At 37.9% G+C, this 25,279-nt stretch overlaps 1 protein-coding gene across 2 annotated transcripts; it reads right to left on the bottom strand.

Moving 5' to 3' along the window:
* Nucleotides 1–100: 100 nt before the first annotated feature.
* Nucleotides 101–24,903, bottom strand: LOC146467811 (tyrosine-protein kinase Fer-like). 2 transcript variants are annotated; one of them, XR_014867621.1, is made up of 15 exons: nt 24,560–24,903; nt 20,482–20,948; nt 19,609–19,746; nt 17,895–18,017; nt 12,663–12,717; nt 11,856–11,923; nt 10,840–10,918; nt 10,215–10,313; nt 7,556–7,747; nt 6,531–6,722; nt 5,247–5,628; nt 4,333–4,560; nt 2,933–3,096; nt 968–2,479; nt 101–937 (listed from the first exon to the last, which is right to left on the bottom strand). XR_014867621.1 is itself a non-coding variant. In XM_085125218.1 (14 exons), exons 1-14 carry the CDS (start codon nt 24,788–24,790, stop codon nt 2,315–2,317), a joined length of 2,583 nt encoding a protein of 860 aa, XP_084981344.1. In that variant the 5' UTR covers nt 24,791–24,903; the 3' UTR covers nt 101–2,314. The 2 variants fall into 2 exon arrangements, 1 of the variants encoding a protein (XP_084981344.1); XM_085125218.1 differs by having other exon boundaries at nt 101–2,479.
* Between the last annotated feature and the right edge of the window lie 376 nt (nt 24,904–25,279).

Genomic DNA, 25,279 nt, shown 5'->3' with positions numbered 1-25,279 from the left:
ACGCGAGCGAGCGCAAAAATTGCCTACCTCGCGTGCTTTCCGCGCGTGGCTCGCTCGCTTTAGTTAATCCCCGTAGTCTGCTACAGAACTCAAGGCCAAATCAATTCAAACTAAAGTCAGTATTTACTAAACATAAGTACGTCAATATTTTCTCTACGAGGCAAGCAAAAATTAATATACATTTAACATATTTTTTATAATATACAATCTGAGAAATATAGTTGAACCTCTTATCTTTCATTTTCTATAATTAGCTACCTGTTAAAACCACTCAAGTCAAAGCTACATTGGTAGCATTTGATAAGCAGATTTCCTAAAAAAAAAAAACAAAAAAAAAAAACAATTATTACAAACTTAGTTCTCATTTTCAAATTTAAGCTGTAAAACTTTTTAGATATTTTTGTATCGCATTTATGGACGGCGCCTCCTGTTCACATTCAATAAAATAGTCAAAATCTCGACAAGTCAACCACACGGAGTCGGTCGAAGATTCCTAATGCAGAGTTATTTTTGTACAGTTTGACCAAGCGGGAAAAGCACATCTTGGCATGGCTATTGGAATCCAAAAAGAAAATTGGGATACACTTATTGCAAAAGCATCTAAAATACATAATGTATGGCATTTTTTCCCAAATTGAAGCTAAATTATCTCTGAAAAATGCGTGGTTACCCCCAATTTTTTTTTCATTTCCAGATGCCTTGCTACAGTGCAACGAACTCAACCGGGGCCACCCAACATTTATCAGCCAATCACAGGTCACGTTTACAACAAAGGAGTCTGGCTTTGGTAGTTTGTAAACCAAGAAAAAACGAGAGCATTTCTTTAAATTTCAAAGTGTCGGTTTTTTTCGGTGGCCCCGGCTGAGTTCGTTGCACTGTAAGATCTTTTTTTCCTGCAGTCATAAACAGCGCAAAAATACCTTTAAATTAGTAGGTACTGTCCTTAAGGAATCAGAGCTTCTTGGACCATTCCAAGATGCGCAGAACGTACGCGCAGTAGCAAAAGGAGACACCGTCCATATATGACAAGGCCTACCACACATTTGATACAAACAAGATTTGGCTAAAGAAAGCCATTGTAAGGTAGGGTTGTTACTTCTCTGGATAAATCTTAAAGTGTGACCACAATTAAGCGGTACTTTCCTACAGAGATGTTTACAATAAAATATTAACGCGTTTTTACTTTCGATACTGTAAATAAAATCCTGACATGCGGCAATTTCGAGCAGTGGGTTTCTAACAGCGCCGTCTGTGTCGGTCAGATTTGATCCCAAGCATAGAAACTCTAAAAGTATGTCTAATTGAACATGCATCTCTCATTTTCTTCTTCTTGAATAAACATCAACTTTGTATTTCAAATGATCGCAAATGAAATCCTTTTTACATATTGCAACAAAAGGAAAGAGCTCTAAAAACGCGTAAAACAAAACGTTTCCTGCATGAATGTCAACATACACTGCATTAGCCTTCCTCGCGGACGTTGCTTTGGCTTGTCACGCAATCTTTGCGTGACGAGCAAAAACAGCGTTTGCGAGGGAGGCTACGATTGCATGCATGTCGCAAAAATAAATGACGACTAAAATAACTCATAAATATACAGACATAACCCTCTAAAATAACTCTATATAATATATTACATGTAACGCTTTTGTTGGAATAGCCATCCAAAAGGAATATAAATTTTGTGATGAAATGATGGACAAACGGCACTCAAACAAACGCGTTTGAAATTCGTCGCAACAACGCGTTTTCTGTTTCGACCATTTGTCCTAATTAAGCTCTATTTTCATAAGATTTCAACACGCAGATGATAAACGAGGCGGAGCGCGAAACGCTTTCCCTACTTTATTCATGTACCTAAATCGCCCGTGACCAAACACCAAATCAGTGGATAGTACTTTTCGCGCGCTTTGATTGGATACTACAAATCCGGATAGTTTTAAACAATCATTTAACGAGCGCGCGTTGGATATGAGATGATAGATAGGCTATAACCAAGTCATATCCAACAGAACGCGAGTGGAATAATTGTTTTATTAAAAACAATAAAAAAATATTGCTTTAATCGTGCTGATTTCGCTTTGCAAGAATTAATGGTCGCTATTTCTCAGGCATGGTGTAATGGCTAATATACCATGGCCGCTAAGCCAATCAAATCCGTGGAATTCATTATACAATGATCTAGTTTTTAATAATATTTGCCTCCCAACATTGTCTTGGATCTCGCGCTCGACATTTTACACCCATTTGTCAGAGATTAGCTTCCGTGAATACTTGTAAACTAGAGCTTACGAATAGTACAAATAATACACTATCATATAAGCCCCTGAATTTGTTTCAGTCTTCTTAGGATTTCGGAGAAGCGTGGTCTTTCGTCTGCGTTAATGTTCCAACAATCCTTCATGATTTGGTAAATTGATGGTGGAGTGTCTGTGGGGGGAGGCATCCGGTATCCTGTTTCCACCTTGTCACGAGTTTCCTGTAGACACACAAAAAATATATACATGTGAGAAGCGGAACGGAAAGTAATGTTTGAAAGTTTCAGACCCGGTAAAACACGTGCCGCAGGTTTTTTGAACGGCTTCAAAAACATTCCTGGAAAAGCGTGTGTCAAGAGAGTTCATAACAATGATGCTTTTATGAACTTTGGAAATTAGTACACGAGAAAAAAACATTATACACCATATACTAATAAGGGAGAGGTTTTATCGGGTTTTAAAACCACCGCACGTGATGTTTTATCGACCATTTGATTGGTAAATGGGCTTATGAAATAAAGGAAAACAGGCGTACCGGTTCTGAATTGAGCAACTCTCGGCACGCCGGCGTTTTTTCCCCTTTGGTCGAGGCGGAGTTTGTGGTCTCACTGGTCTATAATTCATACCTTCGACCATACTGGTATACTTTGTTGAACAAAGCGAAGTTCTCTCACCCTGTTTGTTAGTCCTGGATATGGTGTGTTCCCGTAAGAGAATGTTTCCCAAAGCAGTACGCCAAAGCTCCATATGTCACTCAGTGTTGTGTACATGAAGTAGTTAAGGGCTTCTGGTGCAGTCCACTTCACCGGGATCTCCTTCATATTTGAGGCTTCATACACTGTTCAGAAAAATTATGAACTCGCATTGTGGGGACATTTCCAATTTAAGGTGGCCGAACACAGTTTGCGCGCGCTTTACAGATTCTGTTAGTGATGCTATTAAGCGCGCGCTAGGGTTGTGGTAAGCAAATACTATCGACCACTCGATTTTATACCAAAAGGTAAGTTTTGCTCTTAAAATAACTTAGTTTCTTGTTTGTGAATCCTTCTTCATTTATCGCCGAACAAAGAAATTGAGTTCCCAATGAGCTAAGCCTTTTTGTACGCCTTTCATCTTTCTGAGAAACCCTAATTAACAGCCACGCATGCGCATTTGAACAAAAAATTGTGACTGGTTATTTTAATGGAAATAAACTGTTTTCTAAGGAACCGCTCGTTAGAATTTCGTGAAATTTGACAAAACAGTAGTTTTCTAAAAGCGTAACTTGCATACAAACCAAAAACAAAATCTAACAGAGGGTATCTTCAAAAAACATTAAAGTGCAAAACCAACATTTACAGGAGATCTGTCTGTTAAAATTACATGGAAGCAGCGTCACTATGTCAGTATTTTGTGGATTTTTCTGGATACAAAATATGGAAAAAATCTAACGAGTGCATTTTCTAAAAATTAAGAAAAACCATTATTTGTGGACGGTTAATAGCTTGCTGCGTTGCCATGGCGACGGCACCTTGTTCAACAAGAAGTATCAAAATTTATTCCTTCTTAGTTAATCTTGCACCATGCTAATTTCGGGTACTCAGAAGTACGTAGTTTTCAAATAATGTTAACTAACACCTGTGTAATGGAAAAACTGTGTTCGGCCACCTTAAGTGGTTGGTTGAGGTAATAGAGAAATTTATTGAATTACGTTTACGGAAAACGACAGAAAAGACCAAGTGACCATGTCTATCCTTCATTTCCCGCTAGCTGTTTTCAGTTTCTCAGTAAAATTGAGTAGTTTTGCGTTAACATGAAAGACCAGAATTGTTTTGCACTCATCTATGTATTCATTTTTCAAGAAAACATAAACGCGAATCTCACGTTTGCCGTTTGCCGTAAACGCGATTCTAAATCTCTATAATTACTTTCCAAAGTCAATTGAACTACGCTATAATCATTATGGATGAGCGCGGAGCTCACCGGGCCCTCCTAGATAGGAAGAGAGAAAAAAAGGAGTTTGAGAAAGTACAATCTTCCTAGACAATCAAGTAACATGAACTCTGGAGTATTGTAATGCTGTTTCTGGCTTTACCTTCCTCCACTTCGCGGGACATTCCAAAATCGGATATCTTGAGTATATCATCACTACTTATCAGACAATTCCGCGCAGCCAGATCTCGATGGATGCAGTTCTTGCTCTCTAAATACTCCATGCCGGCGGCCGCGTCAACGCTAAACTTTACCAGCTTCCTGGTGTTCAACTGTGCGCCTTTCTTTCGAAGAAACGAAAGGAAGTCTCCGCCGGGCATGAATTCCATGACTAGAAAAAAGAACGCAGTATACCATAAGTTTCAAAATGACTAAAATGGATCGTATCAGACATTCGTCTGTTTGTTTTTCTAAAACGATTCTGGGACGCAGTATGATTACTTTTCTTATGAGTATTGTAAAATAGTTCGTTTCACTGGGCTTCAATTTCGCTTCTCTTGGTTTGAGGTTTGGTTTTTAAACAAGAACTTCCCATTTTTCTTTTTTCCGCAGCGCTCAAAGTTGTCTTTTTTTCTCTCTAAAAGAAGCAACAAATAACATCTACTTTTCAACCACAGTGACCAAGCCTGAGTGTCCCACACGGCTGCAGCTTAAGGTGCAGTGGCGAGGCGACCTGGTAAACGAATCGGACTTTTAATCGTGCTTTGGGTTCGAAGACTGGAGGATCGTTGGTTCGAGACTAAGTTAGTCTCTGCGTTGCTATGTCCCTAGACAAGAAATGTTGTTACACATTGTTTCTCTTCAGCCAGTGGTATGAATGGATACCGGCGACACACTTGCCTGCAATGGACTAGCATCCCAATCAGGGAGAAGTAGCAACATTGCTACAAACACCGGCTTAACCACCAGCTTTGTGGAACACTTATGCTTGTAGTGCGACTTTATCCACTTTTCATCCAAGAGAGTATTGTCACTACCCGGTTCAAACCACTTACTAAGTAATTATTTAGTAATTACCTATAAACACAGGCTCTCTTTCAGCGCAAACTCCAATCAGCCTCACAATGTTCGGATGATCGTACTGCTTCAAAATCTCCGCTTCTGCCAAAAACTTTTTCTTCGTTACTTCAGACACATTCTGTTTGCACGACTTAACAGCCACTGGTATATTTGACGGCCTTAGCAGGCCCTTCATCACATCTCCAAAATGGCCCTGACCAAGCTTCTTCTCCTGTAAAACTATGTTCTCTCGGCTCATCTCCCACTTGTCTCTTTCTTTGATAACTGGGGTTACTACGATAGCTTTGGATTTCTTTGTTACCGGCACTTGGTTTTTGACGTGATAGTCTAGCAGCTCTCTAACACTGGGAAAGCCTTGATCTTCGAACCGAACTAAGCCCTGGTAGAAATGACAAGGAGAAAAGAGGGCATTTGGTGGGTTGAGTTGATGGTATTGGATGTACATTTGCGACTTGTTCGTCACAGAGAATTGTAGATGTGATGCACATGTTAATATATTCACAGCTACAACGTGTTTGTATTACGGTATATCTACTACCAAAGGGTGCGACAAGGGTATGAATGTCTAAGTGGAAGTTCATGAAAATTTCATGGTGTGGTCAAGTCGCCAACTTGAAGGTCCTTGGTTCAACTAATTATCTCTGTTATTGTCTTGTCGTTTATTTCTGTCATAGTTTCCCTTTATCCAAGTAAATAAAGGGACCTTACGCAACTACGACGGAAACATCAACGAAAACGTCACATGAAAGTTTCAATTCACGTTTTTTGAACTTCTTTTCAAATCGTTCCCACTTGATCAACTTGTGCAATGTATGCTACAGAAAACAACGCACCAGGAGGGCGGGGGGGGGGGGGGAGGAGGGGGGGAGGGTGAGCTGGGATGGCGCAGTGGTGAGAGCACTTGCCTCCCACCAGTGTGGCCCGGGTTCGATTCCCGGACTTGGCGTCTTAAGTGTTGTTGGTTCTCGTCCTTACTCGCTCCTCTCCTCAAAAACCAACATGTTAAATTCCAATTCGACCTGGATTATTGTCAAGCACTTTATTACGAGCCTCTGATTCGGAAGATTGTCCAAGCACTTCCCGTGTTATTGACATTAAATAATTGACTTTACTTTTATGACCAACCTGACTCAATCTCTTCATCAGAATGAACAGAAACCTAAGTAATCATAAACAGGCCAACTGTGACAATTAAGCGTATGTGTATCGTGACTAGATGCCTGTGCAAAGAGGAGAACGGAAAACAACGAAAGAATCAAGTAGTAGTTAAGTTGTACTCACATCATCTGAAGTCTGAATGATAAAATGCTTTGGCACCCCATCAAACCGTGTGGACAGAACAAACTGCCCTGGCTTTGTGCAACTCTCTCTCACCAAGTAGTCACCATCTTTCTTGAGGAGAGTAGGCACATTTTTGCGATCAATAGTACCATGGAACCATGGCTCTTCTTGAAGCAAAATTTCATCATCTGGCTGCAAAACAAATTGCAAATGTAAAGTTATTACTTTAACGAGTCTTTAATGACTGTTAATCCATGGATATTACTGCGGACTGTCAATAAGAGCCAAGGACAAAGGATCCCCGCCCCCTCTCCCTAACCTGAGTATCAGGCCTTTCTAAGGGGAGCTTCCCCCGCCCCCGCCAACGGCTATTTATCTGAGTGGGAGCCTCTAGTTTGACTGGAAAATTCCAAACTTTTTTTTTCTTCTTTTTTTTTTGTGTTTCACTTCCACAAGTACATTCAAAATTTCTTTTTTTATTTCACGAACACGGACGCTACAAAATAACATTGTTTACAATACTAACGATTGGCATAACTAAAATAATTTGGTTCTAGATATCGACAAGGATAAAAAGGGCGGTCGCTACAGAACGCACTCAAAATCCGTAAAATTGCTTAAGGAAATTTCTGCCGATCTAGATCTTGTGGACGCCTGGAGAGCTCTAAATCCGACACTCGCAGATACAGTTCGCGTCGACATAAACCTGAAATTCATTGTAGACTAGATTTTTTTCAAGTTAGCCAAAGCATGATGTGTAGTGTAAAACGAGCCAGTATTTCTTTTGGCGTCCTATTAATGCGTCCAATGCCTTGTAGATTTAATTACCCCTAGTAGTATAGCGTAAATTTTAATTTTAATGTTAATTTTAAATATTGTAGGGCACCAAGAATTGTATTGGTTTTGTTTGTAGGTTGAGGCTGTGTAATGTACTGTAATGTGAATCCAGGTCACGCGTGACCTGGATTCACTGTAAAGGAATGTTTACGTCTGATATAACATCTCCTTAATCTCCATCACTTTACCTCAATATATTCTCCTATGGCACTGCTGTCGGAGTCATCATCTTTTGAAATTCCATTGACTTTTGTCCTAGGGCGCTGTACAGTTTGTTTCTCGGAGTTTGCAGACATCTCTTTTTCCAGTTTTCTCTTTTTAAACAGAGAGGGTATTTTACGAGCACTTTTTCTAATCTCAGGAGTAGATTGGCCAAATTCCTGCAAAAAAGGCTTTCAGCTAAAACTCTCTTCCAAACTTCATTTTCTGACACTCCAAGAGATATCATAATAATAGACTTCAGCAAACAAAACCAATACCAAGTCCTTGAAGAACTTCCACTTGTATTTTCTTAAAGGGGAAGTATCATGCAAATTTGCTGTCATTTCAAAATCCAAAAATGTTTGTCTGCCAACAGAAACAAAACTATAATTGTTTAGTTTTGTTACAAATTATCACCCCAGTGTAATAAAACTGTCGATTAGTGCCTCTGGCCAGAGACAGAGTAGGCCGGTATGGATTGAAACTTGAAAAATGTTAGGCAAATGTTTTTCAAGTACTCGCATTTTTGTTTCCAAAATGCACTACAACAGATCATGAGTTGTTCCTTTCAAGAACTGAGTTGATTTCTTTCCTCTCATCATTCTAGAATTATTTGGCAGCTGGTTGAAGGTCTTATTTCATCATTCTTAACAAAATATATCAAAAACCCCCGGATACTTCCCCTTTAATTTTGCTTTTTATTCAGTCAAATCACTTTATTTGAAAACTCTCATAAGTGGCCTATGGCAACCCTTTTAAGGGGTACTGGTTATGGCGATTTTGCTGTACATGTATGTTGGTCAAAATGTCGGTAAGGAGGAAGCCATGAAATGATTTCTCTGAGGGAGAATAAACTATAAGCAATTTAAGCATTTTTTTCCAAAATACACAGGAAGAAGTTGAAAAAACTGGCCAATTTTTTCAAGTTGCAATCCACTTCCATCCTAGCCATCTTCAATCAAAGGTGAATGGTACAAAACTGTAGTTTCTGTGCACTAGCAGGGCTATTATTAACAAATTTTAACTGAACCATTATTTTAACATAATTTTACACCCAAACAAATAATTGTTTTTGCGCTGTTCAGAGTAACACTAAAAAGGGTTTTGCTAAAATGCGGCCCGCAGCCCATGGCCCACAGCCCACCTTAAAGCCCACGGACTGGCAGCCTGTGGCCCAATTCCAAGTTCATGGCCCCATGGCCCACCTCAAATGCCATGGCCCGGCTTTTTTTTCTAACGCCCACTTCAAGAAGGCAGATACTTACCATGACAGACTTGTAACAAAATAATGCTCTGGTCAATTAGCCTACATACAACTTTGGTAAACATAAACAGCACTCCCATTAGCCTAAATAGAGCCTAGTTTAGCTAAGGTAGCTTGCGGTTAGCCTTTGTTTTTGGGGTAAGGATATCTAAAGTTATCTTAGGTTATCTTAGGATATCTTAAATTAGGTACTTTTACCCAAAATACAAAGGCTAACCGCAAACTACGTAAGCTAAATTAAACTAGGCTAACTGGAGAGCTATTTAGCCTAACCGGAGTATTATTTTATTAGTTACCAGTCTGCCACAGTAAGTATCCATCATCTTGAAAAACCGGGCCGTGGGGCCGTGAACTGGAAAGACTACACTTCCCCTTTTAGCCCAATATCAATGTGTACATACATTTCTTATCGTACTAGTAGGGAGAAATTGCCCCAAAATCAACAAACGTTATCACTGGTGATTATTTCCTTTGTTCTCAGTCCATTGCACATTAATTTTGATCAAAGTGGTGATGCACTAAGGAGAATTTAGATGCTGATCACCACTGGCGATTAAAGGATTAATCTTTCCTGGTGGTTAATGTCGCAAATAGAGACACTAAAGGTAGACCTTACAGTAGGTAATTCAGCAAGCGAGTGATACTCGGACTTTTACAAAACCTTTTATAGTTAGACAAATGTCTAGGACTAAGCCAATGGCAAGTAAAGTACTATCGAATACAAGAGATTCACGTAGCGCTGAACGAGACATGAATAGAGGTATTTATACCTTTAGCCATACAAAACGAAGGATATAAATTAATGTAACAGACGGTATTGCAACATGCTAGAAGAATAGGTATTGTACAAGGAGAGTAAAAGTACATCCATGACCAATTTGCATTACGTAATGCTAACTGTTGACACAGTAACAACTGAGCTCAGGAGCGTCACGCTCCATTAACTGCGTTTTCGAAAGCCGATTAACATAACAGTTAACCGTGGTTTTCATTTCGGTTGTAAAGTGCCTTAAATAGCTAATTTTAAGCTATGGCAAAAAAAAAAAAAGGAAAAACTGAAAAGACAACACTGAAAGACAAAAAGCGTTTAGAAAAAATCTTATTGGTTAGTAATTAAACTGAAATCAAAGTTCTTAACTCGGGATTAGCCTAATCAGACTTTGCACAACTCGGCCCTGATTGGTTGCTTAGAATCTAGACTTCAATCCTGATAAAAAAGTTGAGACAGTACATTTAGTTTTTGTACCTGACAAGTGCAAGGCAAAACTTGAGTCAGACTAGAAAAGACCTTCTTTATGCAGTCACAAATTAAATGATTGCAACTTCCTTGATATAATTATCCACTTCCTTGTACAGTATTTTCACATCCATTCGCAACTCACCCCTGAAGGTGCTGAACCTGGAGCAGAGAGGTTTGCAAACTTTGGAGGCTGGGCATTGCCGAGTCTATCAAGAGCTGTTGCAATCAGGGTGCATGTTTCCTGGTAAAAAAATGAAAAGAAAATTTTTACAATCATGAAAACATCATTGATTTCACTCAAATATTATAACACTTTGTCAGCTTTGTAATATTACTACAGTATAGAGTTGGAAGGGGGAGGGACTTCCGTGACTGGAGAATAATTGGGGAAACTGAATTCCCATACTAAGATTACTCTCCAATATTAAAAATCTCAAGATGGTACTTGTAACCAAACAAAATCATTAACAATACAATAATGCCACAAAAGCTCTGACTTCCAGCTAAAAAGAAGCCATGATGTATGTGTGGCTGATTATGCTAACATCTGGTAAACCTGGTTTGTAAATCTGTGCACATCATTGCATTATTGGAGCATGATTTAGAGTAATTATTATGAACCTGCAGTTTTGCTTGATTGTTCTTTTCTAATTGGTTATTTTCTTCAGATGGCTGGCTGACTCATCATAAATAAACTATTCACATTGAATGTCTCGTGTTCGTGAAGTCAGAATTATAATTTATAATAATTATAATTTATTATGCACCTGCAGTTTTGCTTGACTGCACTTGAGATCATCCACATGCCAACTGAGAACAGCAACAGTCTGCTCCTTCTGAAGGACGCTGTAAAGCCACAACAGCTATGAGTCTTACAAAAATCAATTCATTGACTACATGTTACACATGTCTGCATCAGATTCATACTCTTTTTGCCAGATTTCTAATGTTATTAAAAAACCTAACAAGTAGTTATCGGGGCAGTAATGGTTTGACAGTAAGTAGATGGTGCTTGCAATATAAACAACTAAAATATTACTTTTATTAGGAAAAAAATATACCATCACATTTATTCCAACTAATAATTACTGTAAAGAACAAGGAAACAACACATCAGTCAAACCTCTTTACTACGGACACCAAGGGGACAGGAATAAGTGTCTGTATTATAGAGGTGTCCGTTTTAGAGAAAAGGGCTTTATATGGATTTCGGTCACCCAGGGACCAAGTGAACTGTCCTTAATAGAGAGGTGTCTGTATTGTAAGGAGAGGTTCCACTGTAGCTCATTTAGCTTGTTTTCTGACTAAACTCACTTGTTACTGCTTTAGCTGGATAGCAAACATATGGCAAAATGTGTGAAAAATTCTGTCATTCTCAAATGCATAGAGCAGGCAATTGCAAAGTTTTTACAAAATGTGAGATTTGTGGCCTGAGAAAAAACGTTAACAGGTACACACATGTAGCACGTACGTCTCCCAAGGGCTTCTGAATGTAGGCCAGTTGAGTTGCCGTGGTCAACCAGGCTTGCTCTAATGTCATGAAGTGATACAGTGCATACCTTTTGCATAGTTCATCTTGGATTTTGGTCCAGAAAGCACAACTGGTGTGTTAAAATCTCGTCAAAAATGATGACAGCAAAAATAGAACAATGTGCATGCCCCCAGAGTGCAACTAAAAGCACTGTAGTTGTGCCCAAGCTCAGGGGTTTTAAAACAAACATAATCAAAATATTTAACATTACATCACTGTCATAATGTTATGAAAATAGTATCAAGCTGGTACCTGGAGGGTTCTTCACTTCCTTGTTTTTCAGCTTGAAGTTTATCATTTTCCTGTTCAAATTCCCTTTCCTGCAAGACCAGTTAATTCAATGTTGGAAAAGTCAATCAGAAACTGCTTGAAATTCATAGGATTTTATAATAAATGTTTTTATCTTACTATAGACACTTATATAATAATTATTGTATTTTCAACATTTAACCCCACCAGAATTACTGTAATTTGTTTTATTATTCCACTATTATGTCATTTCACCAAATAAGGTCAAGAGAACGCGCAAAATATGAGACCATAATACACTGTAGTGTCCCGGTTTGACCGGTTTACAACAGAGCGAATACGGACGGAAAAGGCAGAAAAAGGAGCAACAATGTCCGGACTGGACGAAGAATAGTTTTTGAAACGATGCAGACTCGAAAACAAGTTTCACTTGTCATTTATCTTTTCATTTTATCTAATCAAATTAAAGACATTTAACTGGCTTTCTGTGTTGTTTACATCATTCGTACGCGCCATATACCGATGGACAGTTGATGCCGGGTGCATTTGAAAACTGTTACCAAAACAGAGAAGCCAAAATAACAAAATCTTTTTGTAGTGGAATAATAAATCTCTTATTCGATGGTTTTACATATAATACTCGCGGACATTTTGCTCATTGCTCGTATTTTTCCTCGCCCCTTCGGGGCTCGGAAAAATACTACGCAACTCGCAAAATATCCGCGCGTATTATATGTAAAACCATCGAATAAGATATATTTATCACACACTTAATTTAATAAATAAATGTAGCTGTTATTGTTAACTCACTTGAGTCTCCAACTGCTGTTGAACATTTTCAAGTTCCTTGCTCAGCAGAGTTCGCCTAGAGATAACAAACAAGCATTATCAACAACGATGATTGAACAACTCTAAATTGCCCCTGTCACCATGGATATCATACAGCACATAGTCAAGAAGATATGCGTGAGTAAAAGGTCTGGAAGATGCCAAATGAAATTTGAATACAGTGTTGAACCAGGGCACATAATTATGCACTTGTTTAAATTTAATACAAATTAACAAAACTAGCACCCGCTAGAGCATACATCACCAGCATTACAAAGTTAGAGTTTTTTGTATGTGGTACTTACATGTACCGGTATGTTTGCACAGCAATGGCTAGAAACATTATCCCTTTGATCTCCAGTGGTGACCAACAGCAAATTTTTCCTTACAATGCCAGTGCTTCATTAAACATTTAAGTCGGGCAAATAAAGGAAATAATCACCAAAGATGAAATGCCTTGATTTTTAAACAAATTCTCCCAATGAGTAACAAGAAATATATGGAGGGCAGTCAGGAGAATATACATGTTGAATTGATACTGTAGCTGAATTGGTTATCTGTATTTTGGGGAATCTTATTGCTGTCCAAAGAACCTGGAGTGTAATTATTTTTTCATGTTTAAAGCATTTAAGTGTCATTGTCTGAGAAAGTGTTCCAGGGGCCAAATCTTGTGGTCAACCGATTTGGCTGAAACTTGGCACAGAAGTTGGTTGCCATGAGATATTTGAAAAGCCAATTTGGCTCACTTCTCTGACTTCAAGTTTTAGAGTTTCAGGGGGGGGGGGGGGGGGGGAGGTCTCATTTTTTGCCCTTTGAGCACAAAAGATCCAGCCTTTCAGGGGTCATTTTGAAAGTGCCATAAAACCCAACTGGTAAATTGTGCTGCCAAATGAATTTGACCATGAATATTACTATAATAGAGCTTTCATTTCATGGATGTAACTTTGCCCTCAAGGTATTGGACAGAGAGGAGCCTGGGGCTAGAGTTAAGCCAAAATTAATGTCAAAATTACAACTCAAAATTGCCATTTTTCAAAAAATCAGTGTATCTACCTGCCTTCTTGCATAACATCCGTACCTAAACGGTTATTTACTTTAGTGACCCAACTATCAAAATCAGTTGAGAAAAATTTGGCTTATCACGGTTTGTTGAATTTTTTTCACAAACACTCCATGCCTCTATAAGGTCATGCAAAATGGAATTTTGAGCATAATTCACGCCATAAACAAACCAAATTGTTGACATGAAGCCCTTATTCTGTATTTGGTCAGTGAAAATGAATTGCTAAAGCCAAATCAGTTTAATTGTTTAGAAATAATCTGATTCTTACCTTACAATTGCTCTTTAAGGCCTTTGATTAGCACAACAAATACCCTGATTTAGCAAAACAAGGTTTAGTTTGTACTTTGAAAACCTAGTACCCATCAAACAGCACAAATGATGAAGGCCTAACTTCGATATAACGATCCTTTTAAACGATGCTTGAATTTTTCATTGATTAATATTCAGTTCCAAGTCATAATTCTTCTCTGTTGCTCCAAGCATGGAAAGTCTCTATATTTTGTCAGGCCTGATTTTTATTATGATTACAAGATAAAGTTAGCTTAACGAAAACGGTCGTTAGCATATAATCTATGTCTGTTAACAGCCTGAACAGTTCTTGTAAATACCCACCAGTAAAGGAGCATGGCCATGCATACATAGATATATAAACTTACGTAGAGATATACGAGCTGCAGTTTATAGCAGTGCCGATGTGACCCGTTACTTCAGAGTCCTCTAGAGCGGAGTAAATGAAACCATCCGTCAAGAAGGAATGCACAGTTAGGAGAGCTCGATAGTAAAACAAAAAACTTGTGTTGCTAAATACAATAACCAAACGAGGCCAGGGCATTGAGATGATGCAAAATCAACTGGCCCGCCATTTTGGACATAGGAGAGAGTGGGGACTGGACCGAGGTTACGTTCTTCTTCCGTTTCGCGGCTATGTTTTATCAGGTGTAAGAAATTCAAGGGTAATTTCACGATGGCACTTTGTTCCTTTGAAGGGGTAAGTGATCAGTGCGGTGCCACCTCATGGGCTCCGCACGAAACAGGAATGGTTCCTTTATTATCCTGCGAGATTGATATGACTGAATGTTTGAAGGAAAAGTACAAGGGGTCAGGTGCATCTGGGGCAAGAGGAAGACCTGGTCATACCAAAGCAGCAGGTGATTCAAAATATCTGTTAGGCATCATACACGCGCACAAATGACTTTATCGCGATCCAGTGGACTCTTTCCTGTTGAAGAGAGACCACGATATTTTACGATATTGTCGTCTCAAATGGTTTGTTTATGACTGATTGAAGATTTCCCGAGGTAATTTACTTGATTCTTGCGATGAGAAACAAACATTCAACAAATTGTTCACAAGAAGGGCAAAGGGGTTGACTAAAACCCTAACTTTGAAAGGTAAGGGCGCAGTTATTTTATCGCAACAATCTCTATGACCAAAAACAACGATAAGAATAACTTAAAGTTGAAGGTTGTTTTTCGTCTGCTCGCTCTGTTTGTTTACATTCAGCATTACCTGTTCAGACGCTTATCACGCAATCCTACATTTGCCAGTTTTGTCTAAGATAAGAGAACTTGAAAAATCTTTGCAAACATGCTGCATCGAAGCAAATCTTTCAAGCAAATCTCATAACAAATCGGCAGGTTTTGAGACAATATAAGGACTTCTTAACGATGCGAATTAAGCAGAGAGTCCATATACGGGAAAACATTCTGTACATATGTCATGGTGTCATTATCAAGTCGTAATACCGTCTCAAAATCGAATGTAGTTTCTTTTTATCGTGATTCATCTATTCTTGTAGAAAAAAATGTTTAATCGATTAGTTGAGCTCAGAATACAACGATAAATCTGAGATAGGTTTTTAACTGGGTGTAAGATTCCTAAAATTATACCGCCTCTATTTACATACTAAAAAAACTAATTATAAGTAATTAAAAAATGTATCCGAATAATTTTTGTTACCAAGAAAGTTATCCGTGAAACAAGACATTTTCTCGCTCAAAATGTCAATTTCATCAAAAAGCTTCGATGCAGCATGTTTGCAAAGATTTTTCAAGTTCTCTCTTCTTAGACAAAACTGGCAAATATAGGAAACCGGTAGGGTTTTCACGCTCGAATTGTGATTGCATGATAAGCGTCTGAACAGGTAATGCTGAATGTAAACAAACAGAGCGAGCAGACGAAAAACAACCTTCAACTTTAAGTTATTCTTATCGTTGTTTTTGGTCATAGAGATTGTTGCGATAAAATAACTGCGCCCTTACCTTTCAAAGTTAGGGTTTTAGTCAACCCCTTTGCCCTTCTTGTGAACAATTTGTTGAATGTTTGTTTCTCATCGCAAGAATCAAGTAAATTACCTCGGGAAATCTTCAATCAGTCATAAACAAACCATTTGAGACGACAATATCGTAAAATATCGTGGTCTCTCTTCAACAGAAAAGAGTCCACTGGATCGCGATAAAAGCCATTTGTGCGCGTGTATGATGCCTAACAGATATTTTGAATCACCTGCTGCTTTGGTATAACCAGGTCCTCCTCTTGCCCCAGATGCACCTGACCCCTTGTACTTTTCCTTCAACCATTCAGTCATATCATTCTCGCAGGATAATAAAGGAACCATTCCTGTTTCGTGCGGAGCCCATGCGGTAGCACCGCACTTATCCCTTACCCCTTCAAAGGAACAAAGTGCCATCGTGAAATTACCCTTGAATTTCTTACACCTGATAAAACATAGCCGCGAAACGGAAGAAGAGCGTAATCTCGGTCCAGTTCCCAACTCTCTTCTATGTCCAAAATGGCAGGCCAGTTGATTTTGCATCATCTTAATGCCCTGGCCTCGTTTGTTATTGTATTTAGCAACACAGGTTTTTTGTTTTACTATCGAGCTCTCCTAACTGTGCATTCCTTCTTGACGGATGGTTTCATTTACTCCGCTCTAGAGGACTCTGAAGTAACGGGTCACATCGGCACTGCTATAAACTGCAGCTCGTATATCTCTACGTAAGTTTATATATCTATGTATGCATGGCCATGCTCCTTTACTGGTGGGTATTTACAAGAACTGTTCAGGCTGTTAACAGACATAGATTATATGCTAACGAACGTTTTCGTTAAGCTAACTTTATCTTTTAATCATAATAAAAATCAGGCCTGACAAAATATAGAGACTTTCCATGCTTGGAGCAACAGAGAAGAATTATGACTTGGAACTGAATATTAATCAATGAAAAATTCAAGCATCGTTTAAAAAGATCGTTATATCGAAGTTACGCCTTCATCATTTGTGCTGTTTGATGGGTACTAGGTTTTCAAAGTACAAACTAAACCTTGTTTTGCTAAATCAGGGTATTTGTTGTGCTAATCAAAGGCCTTAAAGAGCAATTGTAAGGTAAGAATCAGATTATTTCTAAACAATTAAACTGATTTGGCTTTAGCAATTCATTTTCACTGACCAAATACAGAATAAGGGCTTCATGTCAACAATTTGGTTTCTTTATGGCATGACTTATGCTCAAAATTCCATTTTGCATGACCTTATAGAGGCATGGAGTGTTTGTGAAAAAAAATTCAACAAACCGTGATAAGCCAAATTTTTCTCAACTGATTTTGATAGTTGGGTCACTAAAGTAAATAACCGTTTAGGTACGGATGTTATGCAAGAAGGCAGGTAGATACACTGATTTTTTGAAAAATGGCAATTTTGAGTTGTAATTTTGACATTAATTTTGGCTTAACTCTAGCCCCAGGCTCCTCTCTGTCCAATACCTTGAGGGCAAAGTTACATCCATGAAATGAAAGCTCTATTATAGTAATATTCATGGTCAAATTCATTTGGCAGCACAATTTACCAGTTGGGTTTTATGGCACTTTCAAAATGACCCCTGAAAGCCTGGATTTTTTGTGCTCAAAGGGCAAAAAATGAGACCCCCCCCCCTGAAACTCTAAAACTTGAAGTCAGAGAAGTGAGCCAAATTGGCTTTTCAAATATCTCATGGCAACCAACTTCTGTGCCAGGTTTCAGCCAAATTGGTTGACCACAAGATTTGGCCCGTGGAACACTTTCTCAGACAATGACACTTAAATCTTCTCATGCAATATATATCGATAAGTAGCTTCCAGAGAAGGTTGAAATCTCAACAGCAATATGCACTTACTTGTGCTGAAGTTTCTCCATGGTTAAGTCATTGACGACCAATTCATCAGGAGTAACTGCTGTCGATGTCAATTCGATAAGACTTGAATCGAAGATGAATGCAAGAGCTGGTGACTGATTCTGTCTGCAAGAAAATAATAAAAACAAGAATGTTTGAAATGAAGGGATCTAGGCAGTGGTGTGTCCAACTTTAATAAGACATTAGGATGATTCACAGAAGATTAGGAGTAAATGTGTTGTTGACAACAATCTCCTAGATTCCTTTTTGCTGAAAATTAGTGCTGCAGATGACACGAATGTACATGCAGGTTAGAACTTCATGTAACTTGATCTTTTTTTATTCTGAATATGAACATCTGAGTTAGCATACAGCTATTTCAATTAACGTTGTCGGATCAAAGTATAAAGCTATAAGACAAGACCTCAAGATTCTGTGGATTTTAGTATGAATAAGTTCATCAAAATCAGCTATGCCTCGTCTGTCCAGTGAAAATATATTATGGCGAGCCATTTGGATGAAAGAAATGTCAGGATATCAAATGGATGAGGTGGCAGCCTCTTTGAAGATGTCTTTAAGCTTTAAGCTTTGATCCGACAACGTTAATTGAAATAGCTGTATATAGCTAGTTTAAACAGAGTACTGGCTAAATTAACAAAATACAACAAATTAATATCAAATATGCAATACTTAAAGAAACTACTAACAAAAGGAACTAACAAAAGGACTACGAAATAAAAATAATGCTAAGATGGTTAGGTAAATAGCACTTGAGATGGCATTTCCCCAGGAACTTGAATTCCTTAATATTAGGCCATATGCCAACCTTGTGCTAAATGTGTGAAGAATTGAAGGCATGTACACTACTGATGCTGAAGTTACACAGATACTTTGTTTTTTGGCTGGTGGAAAATGTAACAGATCATGGTGCCTGGTGTTTTACAGTGTAAGCATGGCTTTTGTACACATATTTAAATTCAGTGAACAGATCTAGGCTGGCACCAAGCCCCAACAGTTCAGCCCTTGAATATACTCACAGCATGTCTATTAAGCTTGTCTAAAGTAGGTTTTAGGGCCTACTACACAGCTATCCCAAACGACTGTGCAGTAATCAAATATATGCAGTACCATCGTGTCATATTTAAGGCACATAGAATTTGATATAGGACCTTGAAAGTGCGGCACAGAATACATGTACCAGTACCTACTCTAGAGGAGACCTTTTTGCCTACAGCGCCTGCATGTATATGCCCTATCCAAGATATCAATCTTACCTACCAGTATAATTATCAACACCACACTTCAAGTAGAGAAAACAGTTGTTTTATAATCGCCTTTAAGACTCACCACTGCTTAACTATACAGTGAAACTTGCCCTGTTACCTCAAACATTATGAGGGACAGGCAAAAGATTCTGGCTATCAGAGGACCGAGACAATAAACAGGTGTCAAATTACCAGCAAGAAGTTACAACATCAAGTACTAGGTTATTGTGTTTGATGTAGAGAGAACACACTCCTAATACAGATTGGAGTCAAGATTGTATGGGAGTGGACAATGTTGATTGAATAAATGGATCTTGGGATGTGTATCTGGCATCCTCTGCAGATTTTGCAGGGGCAGATGACATCATCACCAACTTGGCAAAGGAGAGAGAGCCTGGTGACATCAAACGCACTGCCTAATCTTTGTTTATTAATAGTTGAATATTATGTACCTGTGGTTGATGATAAAGTTTTCATATTCTTGGTGCTTTTTAACTTCATTAACCGAAGTTTGTACTGCTTGGCTTGCAGTCAAGTACTCCTCACGACAACAGTTTGTAAGGTGAAACACATCCTCGAGAAGATCTTTCCTAACACCCAACAAAATAAAATATTGTCATTAACAATAACATGCTCACAGCATGAAGGGTTCACATGGTCTTGACTTATAATCAATCAACATCATGCGAGGCCAGCACTTTGAAATTTGAACAGAGTTTTGAAATTTACATGTCAAATTTCAGAGTTCCCCTAGAAATTTCTGTAGTTAATTAATTGATAATATAAAATTATGAATTTTTTTTTTACATCACAGCATTAAGGACCAAACATTACAAAAGAAGAATTCGAATGTTCATTTCATTCGCAAAAATACTGATCATGCGTGAGGTAGACTGACTGTAATCCCTGATATATGGTTTTTGTTTTTTTGTTTTTTGTCTGTCTGTTTTCCCTCTGATTTGCAGTTTTGACATGCAACCTACAACCATCTGACACTGCTGTCCTTTGGAAAAAATTAATGCACCCCACATACCCCTGGAGAATGGAAATTTGAAATGTATCCACTCAATAGAGGTCAAGTAAAAATTAACTGAGAGCAGACAAAAGTGCTTTTAGCCAGTGAATTAAATGCACTAGAAGAATAACTTGATTGGTTTTTGAGACTTAATGGAGAATTTGAAATTGTCAATAATATATTGAAAACGTGGGCATGTTTGGGACACCCATTTGCCTTCCTGGCTAGCACACTGCCCAAGTGTCAGATAGATTCAAACCAAAATCTCTACTGGCTATTTTAAATTATTAATAAAGTGACCCATACTTACCATTCACCAACATATTCCTCTTGCAAATACTGCAAAGAATTTAAGATCTTTGGAACAAGAACCTTAGTATAGACTCCTTGATGGCAATTTCCTGACTTCAGAGCCAGCACATAGTCATTGTGATTCTGATGAAGTTTCAGAGTAGTTTTCACATATTTATCTTTCGAACGTTCCCAATCTTTGCTGTTGAATTTATCCTTTGACACTACCTCTTCATATTTTCTTTTTCCAGACTCAGACTCCTTAGCATTGTCTTGGTAAGTTTTTTTTAGCCTCTCAATTTCATCCGATTCTTGTTTGAAGCTGCTATCCGTCCTGAATTTTTCATTCTTGTACTTTCTCAATAAGCTTCTCTTGTCCTCAATGAGTTGTTCAAGTCTTTTCAGTGTAGTAGAATTCAAGATGTTTGTGAATTCTGTGATCAACTTTGCCTTGGTTTCACTTTCTGTGATATATGTACACCAAGCCTAGGGGAAAAAGTACTGTTTAATAAAGTGTTCCCTCACTATTGTTCAAGCACAATAAAATAAAAAAATTATTGAAAGTCAAGGTCCAGTTGCTGGGTTTCAAGGGTTTTGGGCTTAAAACAGATTAATGCCTGCACACATAATTAAAAGACACCATTAATTTTGTGTTGGAGAAAATGGTTGGGAGTAGCCACGCATTGTCCAGGATTGGAGTGCTGCCTGCCACAAGGCATGCCAATAGAGCTAGGCTAAACCTGACAACTTTTTCTGATTTTTATCCTGGGAGTGCTAGGATTTTCAAAGACGACATGACTATACATGTATCTGAAGATTTCCAAAGACTTCTTAAGACGCCCAAAGATTTCTAAAAATGTTCCGAATAATTCTTAAGTTCTCAAGAAAATGATTATGTCCGATGCGGACCTTCAAAAATAATAGATTTTGGGAAAATTATCGTCATTTACTCATTTTATATGGACTTTTTGTTTCTCCCATTGGTTTGAGTCTACATATTTTTGGGACCTGTGTCAGTTAAGGCTGTACATGTACTTTTAGGTCACATTTTTTAACCAGATATGAGAAATTATCCTGTAAGCATGAGCTGGCAAGAGATCAAAGTTTTCAACATGTAATTGCAGGCATGAGAGTTGGCAGGTATACTAGGTTAATGTCAGCATGTGGCTTAGAAGACCGTCAGATGGGGCCGGGTCACACCAATCAGCTGCTCCCAGCAGCGTGTGCCTAGGTCAAGCTCCTACACGTAAAGAGTATGTGTAGATCAGCGAGGGGAAGTCACTGGGTGTAACCACTGTGATTTAAAACAAAAAACAGTACCCAGTGTAACCTGAAGCTCAAAGCAGGATTTACCAAAAGCAACATGCTACATTTGTAAGTTGTAAATGTGATTAAATAGTGCGAATGAGTAGTGTACACGGCTGCTAATATTCAATCAAACTGGACACTACTAATAGGGCCATGTGGCAATGTATGACCCGTAGCTATGACGTATTAAGTACAACGGAACCATTATTGTGGAAAGCACTCACTATTGCATATATGTAAAAAAAAAACAGGAAGTACAAAATAAATATTTATTTAATATCTTCAACTAAACTTAACATTAACTTCAGTACACATGCAGGCAAAAACAGCCAGTGACAAAAACATGAAAATTAAAATACAAAACCAAAGCAAATGCGAAATTACTTCGACACTCATTGAAAACTCCTTTAACACATTTTGATTGCTTGTTAGCACTGTTTCACAACAATGAGCCTGCGACTGGCCCTTAATGCCAGCCCTGTGTTAGTGTTAATGATGTTGGTAAAACATTTTAAAAAGATGATATCCAACAATAAAAAAACAAGCAAACAAAGCAAAGCACAGGATTTTTTTATTCCACTGGGGCCCAGTTGCTCAAAGCCCAATTAAGCTAATCCTGGTTAACGCGAACTTAGATGGAAGTTGATTACTAATGAATAAGGATTTAAATTCCAAAAGACTTTTGTCACTTAGTTTTGACTTAGACTTTTCTTTACCATTACCTTAAAATTAGCTTTTAAAAACATTATTTTTTCTAGTGAGATGAAAACTTCTGTGAACTTTTAATTGGGGACTAGCATTAAAGTGCCCATAACCCCCCAAAATTTTTTCACTTAATTTAATCTTTGCACCTATTCGAAACACATTGAGCCTTTTTGCGCCTTTTTTCAACCAAATCTTGACCTTTTATAGGCTGTAAAAGTTACGAAATCTAGCCATAATCTGTCCCATCACTGAGCTAGTAAGGGGCATGGGTCTATTCCTTACTTGACGTCACAAACTGATTTGCATTGTATTAAGTCTTTGTGAAAATGCATGCAAAGCAGTTTGTGACGTCATGTAAGGAATATACCCATGCCCCTTACCAGCTCGGTCATGGGACAGATGACGGCTAGATTTCATAACTTTTACAGCTTATAAAAAGTCAAGATTTAGTAGAAAAAAGGCGCAAAAAGGCTCAATGCGTTTCGAACAGGTGCAAAGATTTATTTAAGCGAACAAGAAATTTTGGGGTTATGGGCACTTTAAGTAGCTTTTGAACAACTAGGTCCAAGTGATTTCTATTTTACATGTATATTGCCCAACAAATTTCATATGTCGACTCTAAATAATTATTAACTTGTAAGGATAATATGAAATTAAAGGTAGCAGTGGAAGAAGCAGCAAAATTTACCAGTTGCCAGTATCTAATGAAACACCTGAATCCCGAGATAAAGAAATAGTTGACCTGTTTATCTTAGATCTTACTTTAAGATCAAATAGATCAATTTATATCTTTTAATCTACCTTTTGTTTGCAAAATATTTCCTTTAAATATCAACTTCCATAGGTAAAAGACTTGGAAAAGAAATACATTCCACATTGCTCTCTGTAAAACTAACATAAAGTAATTTTAATTTTTTTTTTACAGAATTCAAGGTTGAGGAAGTCAACTAATTGGATTTTGGGTGATTGTCACAATGCAGCTGAAGTGAAAGCTTCTGTCCAGATAAGAATCCTGCATGGTCAATTTTTCAATAAGTAAGTGAAGGTTTCGTCATAAACAAGACACAAGAAAATGACAAAAATGAGACTGTCACATTTGGCTGCAACCTGACATGAATTAGATTAAGTAATTAGCTGTACTGTGGTACGTAAAAGAAAGAAGTCAGTCTTCTATAACGGACAGGTGTGCATTTTAACAAAACAATAATAACATAAAATATGTCACTTGTAATGAGATATTAAGTTACGGTTTCTACACAAAAGTTAAAGTTGTGTTTTATTCTATAATTTTACTAGTAATGAACACAAATAACTCATTTAAAAATATATATACACAAAACTTATGCCACAGAAAAATTAATAACAAATCGAAGTGTCAGTTTTAATTTAAGTTTAATTTCAATCTGTCATAGCCTCATGTATAAATATTACATTTTCTAAAAGTTGTTTCATTTTCTTCAACAAGACCACTGAACCATTCAGTTGGTAACAATACCGTCGGAAACTGGCGGTTGCTAAAATGATAATATTACATCGCACACATGAAGACCGAAATACCATTCTCAACAATCGATTTCAGTAAAATGGAAATTATCATTAGACAATTTAATAAGTGTGAATTCGTCACGAAAACTGATCGATAACAAAGGGCATATGAGAGAAACTAAGAAACGTAAACTAACTACAGCTATGTTTAAAAGAAAAGCTTAAATTTTCTTCGTAGAAGACTTTGAGCTAAAATTGTCGCAAGTATTGGAATCCCGGGGTCTTGCACTGAAAAATGTAAGCTTAATATGAAAACATGACACAAACATAACTTAATATAAACTTATTGGGCTTCTAAATGAAATACGATCAGTTCCACAGGATCGCCTATACACACAAGCTGCTTATTTCAAACGAAAACCGGCACAGTTTCACATAAAACTTCCAGTCGTTTCTAACGACTTCCGATGGCACAGAAATCGAATCTAAATACATGGTGAGTTACTCGCCTCCCATATGCACAATTTTCAGGTAAGGCTAAATATGCCTAACATCAGCTTAAACAATTAAAGACACATGAGCAAAATCTAAAACCATACCTTTCTAATCGGGCTCTCTCTGTCATTGTCGCTAATAACCTTAGCGGCAGCCGTGTTTATTCTCGCCAAGGCTGAAGCATAATCGAGTTCTACTTTAGCTCGTTTGATTAGGTATTCCCTGACATACTCAAGATGTTTTAGCTCGCCCTCGATGTAAGAGATGATTGCTTCGTGACCAGCCTTATGGGACAATTCCACTGAAAATCGTAGATGCTGGCCCTTAAAACTCATACTGAAATTCACCAGGAACGCCCCAAATATAACTCTTTTCAGAGAAAAACAATTCGCCACATCCTTCTGCAAAATATGCTCCGAGACGCTTCCGCCTTGACTGAAATTATATCATGCAAGGCATTGTGGGATGTTTGGTAGCCGCGCCTTCTGCACAAATTGCAATTTCACTGAATTCGCTCTAATTACACGGAATGCCCGCAGGGCATGACGTGTCTAGGTTTCGGTCGGGTATCTTTTTCTTCATCGGTGTCATAAATGTGCACATTAATTTATGCATTAAACTCTGTCCTCCCCTAGTAAGAATATATTGTTCTGATTGTCTTCAACAGAAGCGGCCCAATCAAAATCTATTTTTCAGGCACATATCACGAGAGAGGGGACCCACTCATCACTTCTGTGTGACGTCAAATCATCATTTGATTTATTCATTAAAACTAGATTAAATTCTTCCCTCTCCCAGAAGGGATCTATTGTTTTGATTGTCTT

The sequence above is a fragment of the Pavona decussata genome, unplaced genomic scaffold, assembly GCF_977016875.1.
Source record: "Pavona decussata unplaced genomic scaffold, jaPavDecu1.1 SCAFFOLD_134, whole genome shotgun sequence".
Classification (NCBI taxonomy): Eukaryota; Metazoa; Cnidaria; class Anthozoa; order Scleractinia; family Agariciidae; genus Pavona; species Pavona decussata.
This window is presented reverse-complemented; position numbering and strand designations above follow the sequence as displayed.